Source organism: Tupaia chinensis, unplaced genomic scaffold, assembly GCF_000334495.1.
Source record: "Tupaia chinensis unplaced genomic scaffold, TupChi_1.0 Scaffold000311_2, whole genome shotgun sequence".
NCBI classification, from domain to species: domain Eukaryota; kingdom Metazoa; phylum Chordata; class Mammalia; order Scandentia; family Tupaiidae; genus Tupaia; species Tupaia belangeri.
Window position 1 is genome coordinate 6539877 of NW_006159803.1, and position 10467 is coordinate 6550343.

The following is a 10467-nucleotide window of genomic DNA, read 5'->3' on the forward strand; positions in this document are numbered from 1 at the left end:
CCTGATCTGCTTTAATTTCAAAGTCCATTTTGATCACTTAATTATTTATTTTAAGAGGTTATATAGCAACTGGTAGGAAATCCAGAGGGTACAAAAGGTTATAAAATCAAAAGCCTTTTTTCTATGCCCCATCAACTATCCACTTTTCTTTCTACAAGCAACTTATGTCAGCAGTTTCTTGCATTCCAAAGATATTCTGTACAAGTACAAGAATATGAATATGTATCCTTTCTTTCCCAAATCTAGGTTCTTAAGAACTGTTCCCTCTCCCTGCTTTTTTGTTTGTTTGTTTGTTTGTTTTTTAAATGCCAGAAGTTGTGTGTGTGTGCCAAAGAGAGAGAGACATCACCCCCTGGTGGGCCTGATAATACCATAGTCCCCCCTGCCCCCCACTCCATTTCTCCATCCCTTCAGAATGCTGGGCATACAGACATACACATGCCCAGTGTGTTTCTCTAGCCAGAGGAGCCAGGACTCAAACTGAGGTTAGCCGCAGTGGAATCCAGGAGCTCCCTCTACCCAGCACTTAACCTCTGCTCCACAGGCTAGTCCTTAAACACTACTCTCTATTGTGATTATGCCAGATAGAAGAAATGAGATTTTGTCTGTACTAAAGAATTCACTTCTGGGACCAGCAGTTGGAATAATGGCTATGTTGCTGGACTCTCATGTAGTCGACCGTGGTTCGAGTTCCGGACCCGGTGACTTAAATTCACTCCATGTGCTTGTGTGTGCGTGCCCGAGATCCCAAGGGGAGAATGGAGGAGAAGGGATTGTGGCGGGGCCATCCCCCCTGTGGGGGGGGGGGTCTTCACTCATCCCCCCTGTGGGGGGGGGATTTCTCACTGTCTGTCTTTCTGTCTCTCCCTGTCTTTCTGGTGAGCGCATGTGCCCTAAAGCAAAAACCTCTCTCAAAAAAAAAAAGAATTCACTCCCAGGGGCTGGCAGGTAGTGTGATTGTTAAGGCAGCTGGATTCCCACTTGGCTGGCTGCAATTCAAGTCCCGGACCCCATGGCTTCAAACTCATGCCAGGCACATATGTGTGCATGCTCAAAATCCTGAGAGGAACATGAAGAAGGAAGTGAGGTGTGTCCATCCCCCGCTCTGGCTCTGGTGAGTGCACGCACTCTGTAGAAAAAAATATTTCTCAAAAAAACAAAAAGAAAAAACCCTAGAAAACAGCAAAAAAAAAAATCACTTTTTTTCCTATCCCGTCTTTAACCTGCCCTCATTAGGTTGCTGATCCCACTACTCCACTGAAATCACTTTTTTCGAGGTCAGAACCTCCACTTGTCAAATACAGTGACCAGGCCTCAGTCCTCATTTTATTTAGCAGTACTTGACACAGTGGACCACACCTTCCTCTTTCAAAGACTTCATCTACTTATTTCTAGGGTCCTATAGACTTCTGTTTTTCCTTCTTCCTCACTGGCTTCTTCTGTTTGCTCTGCCAGCCTTTCTTTTCCATCCTGAACTTTAAATTTTAGAGTGTTCCAGGTTTAGTCCTGAGCACCCTTATATGTTCTCTGTCCCTAGTGACTTTTTCCTGTATTTGTGTTTTTAGTCCTGAACTTTTCCCTGAATTCTATACAAGAATAGCCAACTTTATATTCATCATCTCTACTTGAATGTCTGATATTCAACTTTAAGTTGATATGTCCTGATTGGAACTTTGGATTTCCTTCCCTCTAACAATCCCTTTGTTTGTTTGTTTGTTTGTTTGTTTAGAGAGATTTTTGCTATAGGGTGTGTGTGCTCTCTAGAGAGATAGAGAGACAGAAAGCGAGAAATCACCCGCGGGGGGTGTGGCCATGCTGCAATCCCTTCTCCTCCATTCTCCTCTCGGGATCTTCAGCATGCACACACATGTGCCTGGTGTGAGTTTAAGCCACTGGTCTGGGACTCGAACCATGGTCGACTACATGGGAGTCTAGCGACATAGCCACTATGTCAACCACCAGTCTCTCTTACCAATCCCTTTATATTTCATCTAAATAGCATTGCGATTAGTCCAGCTGTTGAAGCAGAATGCTTAGAAGTTGTCCTTAATTATTCTCTTTTCCTCATATATCACATTCAATTCTTCACATGTACTGTCTGCTTTATAGTCAAGATATACCCAATAGCTGACTTCTCACCAGTCAGCCTTTCCAGCTATAGACTAAACCATCACTTCTCTTCTCTTGACTATTTTTATTAGCCTCTCACTGAGCTCTCTGTTTCTTCTCCACAGTCTATATCCACACAGTCAACTTTCAAAAATACAAACTAGTGGGTCAGCTGTTGGCATGGTGATTGGGGCAGCTGGACCCCACATGGATGACCACAGGATTCAAGTCCCAGGCCCGACAGCTTGAAAAGAATGTAGGGTACATGTGTGTACATGCCCAAAAATCCTGAAAGGAGGGAGAACTGGAGGAGAAGGGATTGTGACATGACCATCCTCTATGGGAGGTGCTTTCTGTCTCTCTGTCTCTCTGTTTCTTTCTGGTGAGTGCTCATGATCTCGGGCAAATTGAAAAAAAAATACAAACTAGATAATATATCTCTCTGTCTCTCCATTGGGTGTCCGTTTCACTTAGGACCAAATTCAAGATCTTCAGTCTGATACTCGAAGCCTCCATGACCTGGCCTCACTTACTTCTCTAATCTCTACCCAGGACTCAACTCCAGCCACACTAGTGCTGTTGCTGTTCCTCAGAGAAGCTGAACTCCTTCCCACCTTAGATTTTGTACCTAGGGTTTCTTAGTCTGGAATGCTTTCTCAAGTATTATTATTATTTTTTTTAGATTGATTTTTCTTATAGGGCACATGCACTCACCAGAAAGAGACAGAGAGAGAGGAAAAGTGAGAAATCTCCTCCTGGGGACTATGGGTACGCTGTTAACCCCCCTCCTCCATTCTTCTCTTGGGATTTTGTACATGCATGCATAAGCACCTGGCAAGTTTTGCAGGCCACTGGGTCCGGGACTCAAACCATGTAGTTGGTCATGTGGAATCTAGCACCTTAACCATCATGCCACCTGTTGGCCATTTTTTTTTGTCTTTTTAAGCTTATTTGTTTATTTCTTCAATGACTGAATGAGTGAGAAATAAGGAATCAGACAGAGAAAGAGAGAGAGAGAGGCATCCCCAAGAGGGTCTCGCAGCATGATCCACCTTCAGCCTTGGATCACGGGCACGCACGCCTAGCGTACTCAAAGAAGTCTGTAATCCTGAAACCCTCCCAGGTGGGGCAGCCTTGCAGACTATTGTACCTCTCCACTGTGCCATCACCTGCACCTCCACCCCCAAATCTTAATATCTCTTACTTTATTCAAGTCTGTGCCCAAATACATTAAATATATTATTGGGGAGGCCATAATCACTCTTCTTTATTTTTCCTCATAGCACTTGCTACTACCTGAAATTAGATAAAACATTTACTTGTTAATTTGGTTGTTATCTTCCACCCTACAATGTAAAGTCTGTGAGGGAAGGGACTTTGTCTTTCTAGTTCATTACTCTCTCTGATGCCTAGGGCAATGCCTGACACACAGTGAGTGCTGTACGAATATTTGTTGAATGAATACATGTGCACACTGTAATTTCATAGCCCCTGGCTACAAATCTGAACATCTGAAAGCCTTCCAAAAGGCTTCCATTTTTCTACTTCCCATCCACATTAAAAACGCCAAAACTTAATTCACTTATACATTTATGCATAATTTTAGTATTCAAATGAAATATTCCTCTGCATCTGGCTGCTATGAGACTTTGATAATATTCTTTTTTATAACATCATGTATTTTTCTCCTAACAGCAGGAGAAAAGCTGAATGGGGTACAGTTGAGTCCTAGTAACCAACAGGAGATGAAGAATAACGTGGAGAAAGTGCTACAGTTTGTAGCCTCCAAAAAGATTCGTATGCACCAGACTTCGGCTAAAGGTCAGTGCCACGTCCACTCCTGGTGGACGAGTACGCTCAGCTGTGTACTCTGCTTGTCAGCTGAGAAGAACGGTTGGTTGTGTAGCCAAGGTGTGTGAGTATACCAGAGTAGTATCAGCTGCTGGCCTCATACTTTTCCATTAAGAAAGTTATCCTCTTGAGAGGGAATGATGATCAAATCTGAGTGCTTTGGGTCTAGCCTCAGTGGCACAGGTGCTGGGTGTCACTGTGTGGTGTTGGAGTCACATGGGAAGGCCTGGGGTTCGGATCCTGGTTCAGCTTGAACACACTGGGAGCACCCACATGCACACTCATGATTCTAGCTGTCTGGAAGGTGGCATTGGTTTGGGGTGGGTTTCAATGAAGTGAGAACCTGTAGAGGATGCCTCTGTCTCTCAAGAAATTAATAAATAAAACTTTTTAAAAATCCAAGTGCTTTGGGAATCTGGGTAAAGATAGAATCTTTCTCTCTCTCTTGCTCTCTCTTTCTCTTTTTTTTAGTTTACTATAGGGCATGTGAGCCTACCAGAGAGAGACAGAGACATAGAGAGAGAAAGTGAGAAATCATTATGGCCATGCCATAGTCCCTTTTCTCCATTGTCTTCTCAAGATTTTGAGCATGCATGCACAAGTGCCCTGCATGATTTTTAGGCTGCTGGGTGAGGACTGGAACTGTGCAGTTGGCCATGCAGAATCCAGCCCCCTTAACCTCCCCGCCATCTGCTGGCCTATAGGTAAAGTTAGAAGCTTTCTATTGATTTTAATGAAATATGGTTTGATTAAGTATCTAAGAAAATGAATGGTTAAAGAATTATGAAATGGGGATTTTAATTTTAGAATGTCCCATTAAAGTTATTAAAAACAAAGATAGAGGACCTTAAGTTTTTCACATTCATTGTGTGTCATGACTAAATATTATTATTTCAAATCATTATATCCTATATGTTTTCCATCCAGTTTTCTTTTTTTTAAATTACCAAAGGGTATAAACACCACAGAGAGATAGAGAGACAGAGAGAAGGAGAGAGAGAGCACCTCTCTAGTGAGGTGTGGCCTTGCCACAATCCCTTCTCCTCCATTTCTCTCGCCTGCAGGAATTTAGATCATGCATGCACATGTGTCCTGTGTATTTCTCAAGCCACTGGGTCTGGGACTCAAACCTCATAGTTGACCATGTGGGATTTGGCTCTCTTAACTACTAGGCTGTGGCGCCAACCAGCCCTTTTCAATCCAGTTTTTAGAAGGCAAATAGATTTTTTTTAAATTTATTTTTTATTTTTAAAAGAATTATTATATTATTATTATTATTGTTAGTATTTTTCACATGAGTTTTGCCAGACAAAGATGGGGGGGGGGAGAGAGAGTGAGTGAGCGAGCAAGCTGCGAGATCCAGGACTCAAACCATGGCTGGCCATGTGTGAATTCCAGCACTTTAATCACCATGCCACCTGCTGGCCCCTTAGTTTATTTTTTTAATTCTTTTTTTTTTTTTTTTTTTTGGAGAGATTTTTGCTACAGGGCATGTGCGCCTGTTGGAGAGACAGCGAGAAATCACCCCTGCCCCTGAGGTGGGAGGATGGCCATGCCACAGTTCTCTCAACTCCATTTTCCTCCCAGGATTTTGGGCACTCATGCATACACGCCCGGCATGAGTTTTAAGCTGCCAGGTCTGGGATTTGAACCATAATTGGTCCTAGAAAGAAAATATTTTATAGCATTTGTATCATTTGTATATGTGTGTGTGTGTACCATGGAATATTTCAGGCAAGACGAAAGGAGATCTGTGATCTTTTCATTTTTCTCTCTGTTGAAGCAGCATGGCCCAAGTGGTTTGCCAGTCCATTTTGAGCCCAGGCTACAAAGAGGACTGTGTAAGTGTCCTTCGAGAGCACAGGCTCCCTAGTCTTCTTGCCATTTCTCTGGAACTGACCATAGGTCTGGTCCCAATTCAGCTTCATTTTCTGGGTTTAATTACTTGTGGGTCCACTGAGAATGGAATTGGGAAGGAGCCCTGCTTTCATGTTGAATCATTGCTGTTCTCTGTCTTGGGGTCATTCAGATGGTCAGAGGCTGATCATTGAGCGCCTGCTACAGAGGTATAAAATAATCCTTCCAATCCTCGGAAATATGAAAGACTATGAAGCTTAAAAAAATAGCATTTTACCTATTTCCTTACATGAATTTTCATCAGACCTCACATTACTTTCTGCCTGTATCTGTCTTTTTTTTCTAGGGCAGAACTTATAGTGTTGTATTATCTCTCATGGTCCCCATGTGGAGTGGGCTTAGGGATCTGGCCCATTAAAGTCAGCTATTTTGAGGGAGCACCGCCATTCAGGACATCGTTGCTTTTACTCAGAGAGGTGCAGTAGTCTCCTAATTAGTCCCTCCGAGTTTGTGTCCCCTCCCTTCTACTTTCCATACTGCAGCCAGAATGATCTAAGAGTACGTCTGCTCATGGCACTCCTCTGCCTGAAACAGCCCTGAGGATAAAACCTGAAGGCCTTCCTATGGCTAACTGTGCCTGTATGACCTCCTCTGATTCACACCCTCAGTGGCCTCACCTTTCCCCTGTCCCCTGCAACTTGTATTGTGGCTATACTCAGCTTTTTTCAGTTCCTCCACCACAGTGCTATGACAGAAATACTGGGTTGTTAGAAAAGTCATGATGTATTGTTTCAATAAGAATGTGTCATTACTTTTCTGACAACCCAACACATTCCAAGTCCAAGATGTAACTTAAAAGTTTCTAGCAGGGCTAGTCCTGTGGCTTAGTGGTTAAGGGAGCTGGATTTCACATCATTAGCTGTGGTTGGAATCCTGGCTCCTCCAACTTAAAAAGCATGCCAGGTGTGTGTATGTGTGCGGGCATCCCTACAAGCCTATCAGAATGGAGAATGGAATGTGACATGATCATGCCCCATTGGGGGGGTACTTTATCCTTCTCCCTCCCCCTCTCTGTCTCATTCTCTAGTGAGTACATATGCCCTCTGGCAATCAAAAAAAGTTTCTACACAGAAATGGTTTATTACCTATTGATGATAATGTGTATAGTATTCTCAACTGGACTGGTCTGAGGTGTATTTCATGCTGGGTAAGTTCTCTTTACAAGCCAAATGGTGTATAGTGATTGAATGTTTAAATAATAATATTAAAATAAATAAATTTAAAAATTTTTAATTAAAAAAGAAAATCGAGCAAAAAAATTTTCTATTCGCCACATTATTTGAAAAAAAGGTGAAATTAATTTTAAGAATTTATTTTATTTCACTTAATATATCCGAAATATTACTTGACCATGAAATCAATATAAAAAGTTATCGAGATGTTTTGCATTCTCTTTTTTTGTGCTCAGTCTAATGAGATATCTATCTTTCGTATATGTGCTAAATAAGTGCTACACGTACAGTACGTTTCAGTTGAGACTTTTGACAGAGAGCATGTGTGCTTTGCCAGAGAGAGCAAGGAAGTGAGAAAGCACCCCCATGAGGATGGTCACACCACAATCCCTTCTCCTCCATTTCATCCTCTTTTCAGGATTTCAGCATGCACACAAGGTGCCTGGCATGTTTCTTAAGCTGCTGAGTCTCGGACTCAAACTGTGCGGAATGATCTAAGAATGCATCTGCTCATACCACTTCTCTGCATCTAACGGCCCTGAGGATAAAATGTGAAGTTTTATGTGGGACCCGACTGTCTTAACCACCATACCATTGGCTGGCCTGAGATGGGTGACATTTTAAGTGCTCTGTAGCCACATGTAGCAAGTGGTTCCTATATCAAACAACGTAGCTCTAAGATATCATGCTTCTGTCACCTCTAGACATCACATCTGTTGCTCTCTCTTCCTGAAATACTCTTTCCTTATCTTCTCTTATCTCACGAACTACTCTTCATCAGTCAAGTCTCAGTTGAGAATCCATTTCCTCTGGGAATCCTTCCTTGAGCTCTCTAGTCAGATGCCTCTACTCTGAACTCCCAGAGAATCCTTATATTTCTCTTATCAAACACAATATTGGCCAGCTGGTGGTGTGGTGGTTAAGGTGGCTACATGACCCACTGCAGGGTTTGAGTCCTGGACCTGGCAGCTTGAAAAAAACACACAGGGTGCGTGTGTATGCATGCCCAAAATCCCAGGAAGAGAATGGAGGAGAAGGGATTGTGATGTGGCCATCCCTCCTGAAAAGAGTGCTTTCTCACTTTCTCTTTCTCTCTCTCCAGCGAGCACATGAACCCTATAGCAAACTCTACCACACACACACACTTACCATACTTTATTGATTTTTTAAAATTTTTATTTATTCATTTATTTTATTTTAATTTGACCAGAGAGAGAGAGAGAGAGAGAAAGTGAGAAAGCAAGCCACCAGGTCTGGGACTTGAACCGTGGTTGGTCATGTGTGAGTGTCCAGTGCCTTTACCACCATGCCACCTGCTGGTCCCCTTTACCATACTTTATTGTAATTGCTTTTACATTTTCTGTCTTTGTGTTAAATAGGGCTTTGGGATGAGAGACCTTGACTGCCTTGCCTACCTGTTCCCTAGCAAACATACAAGTGTGCAGGTCCTCAGTCTCTTCCTCCCTCTCAGGACCTCTTATCTGCTCTGTCCTTCAGATATTGTCGAAGGAAACCTGAAGTCTATTATGAGGCTGGTCCTTGCCTTGGCAGCACATTTCAAACCTGGCGCTAGCAGGATGGTGAGCCAAGGACACGACTCCAGAGCCCCTCTGCAGAGCCACCAACCACACTGTGCCACTGCTGTGGCCCAGGGAGCAGCTGCTGCTCTGGCCGACGTGTGTCATGACATGTCACGGTCGGGTCGGGATGTCTTTCGCTACCGCCAGAGGTAAGGGTAGAAATCTAGGGATGGGGGCGGATCCCTCACTTTGATATTTCTTCTCTTAGATGATACAGTGCAGTAGATGGAAATCAAAACCTAGATAGCCCCACGTTGCAAGAAGGAACAGGGAGTGGGGTTTGGGGAGGGCAGCGGATAGAGAACAGCCCTTTTGTTCCAGTTGTTTATCTTGCAGCTAATAGGAAGTGAGGGAATCACATGTGTACATTTTTGCCCAGAATGTAAATATATGCCTTTAGCACAATGTGCTTTCTTCATGGGGCGATACCTGGGACCAGTGTTCCAGTTCACTCCCCCAGGATTGCGTCCTGAAGGCAGCGCTGCCCTGGACAGTCGTGACAGGAGATGCTGTGGGGGTTCTTTATCTGCTGAGGGGGAGCACAGCCTTGCAATGTGTAGGAGTATGGCTGATTAGCTCCGCCTCTTAAAGACTGGCATCTTGGGGACCCTCCATTTCTCCCAGTTTCTGCTGTAGCCGTTTAGGATAATGATCGCTTGTCAGCACAGCTGGGTGTTGTCAAGATAGATGAATGATCCTGGGAGGGAGGGGCAAACAGGCTGTCTGTCCGGGTGCTGCCCCTGCAGTTCCCTTTGAAAAGCCCCGTTTGCCCCTGGGTCTGAAGCAGGAAACGCCCGGAGTTACCTGTTTGGTAGCCACCTTTTTCTTTCGAGTGTAAGTGACCTTATAGTAAAACGTCTGCGCCGAGCTTTAAGTTGATCCTGTTCTCGCTTTCCCTCTTACGGGTCCCATGTTCAAACAAGGTGTTCCGAGGATGGGCGAGATGACCTGCGTCTGCCTTCCCTGCTAGGTTTCAGGTGTGTCTGGCAGGGCTCTGTCGTGTTCCTCTTGCGGGCAGCGCTCAGAGTGGCAGTGTGTCAGAGCATGTTGGGTTGACCTGAACCGAAGGCCTGACACCTGTCCTTCGCCGGTGTCCTCTGACTGCAGGAACAGCAGCATGGATGAGGAGATTGAGAACCCATACTGGAGCGTGCGGGCCCTGGTGCAGCAGTACGAAGGGCAGCAGAGATCCCCCTCCGAGTCCAGCTGCTCCAGGTAAAGGTGGCCTCAGGTTCCTACCCTTCCCTCCTGGTTGAAAGCCGGATTCGGGAAGGGGAGTTTTCTGAGCTGGGAGGAGCAACAGAACCAGCAGTTAGGCACCCAAAGCTCTTTCTCTTTCGCCAGTTTGGCTTTACAGGGACCGCCCTCCGGGCCGCCGTGTGGTTTTGCGCTGGCAGGCGGGTGGGATGCTGATGTGTTCTCTTCCTGTGGAAACTGCGTGGAGCCCGCTGCCAGTGCCTCGCTGTGACCGCATGGGGGCATGACGGGGACCTGTCGGGCCCAGCCCCTAGGTTCTCGCGTCCTCGAAGGGAGGGGTGAGAGTAGAGAGGCAGTCTTCTAGGGGCTGGGGTTCCCAGCACCAGGACCACCAGAACCCTCCTCGGCATAACCCGACCCTCGGCCCCTCCCCTGCCTGTCCCGGTTCGCAGTGGCCCGGCGCCCCCACCTCTGCCTGGAGCTGTCGGCCAGCGGAGCATCTGCTTGGGTCGGAGCCCAGCGCTGCCTCGCCGCGTGTGACAGCTTGGGAAGGAGGGGAGGGAGGCGAGGGCAGGGCGGGGAGGGACCCGAGAGGCGGCGCCGAGCGGGTCGGTCGCCCGCCCGGCCTCTCGCCCGGGGGC

The 10467-nt window shown here is 45.6% G+C and overlaps 1 protein-coding gene across 1 annotated transcript in view; it reads left to right on the forward strand.

The window, feature by feature from the left end:
- The window catches only part of DIXDC1 (DIX domain containing 1), a 78613-nt gene that overhangs the window by 27633 nt on the left and 40513 nt on the right, over window positions 1-10467 (forward strand). Inside the window, exons 3-5 of the mRNA XM_006150987.3 lie at window positions 3805-3930; window positions 8547-8778; window positions 9737-9844. Coding sequence (XP_006151049.1) covers window positions 3805-3930; window positions 8547-8778; window positions 9737-9844 — 466 coding nt within the window. The remainder of the gene's footprint in view (window positions 1-3804; window positions 3931-8546; window positions 8779-9736; window positions 9845-10467) is intronic.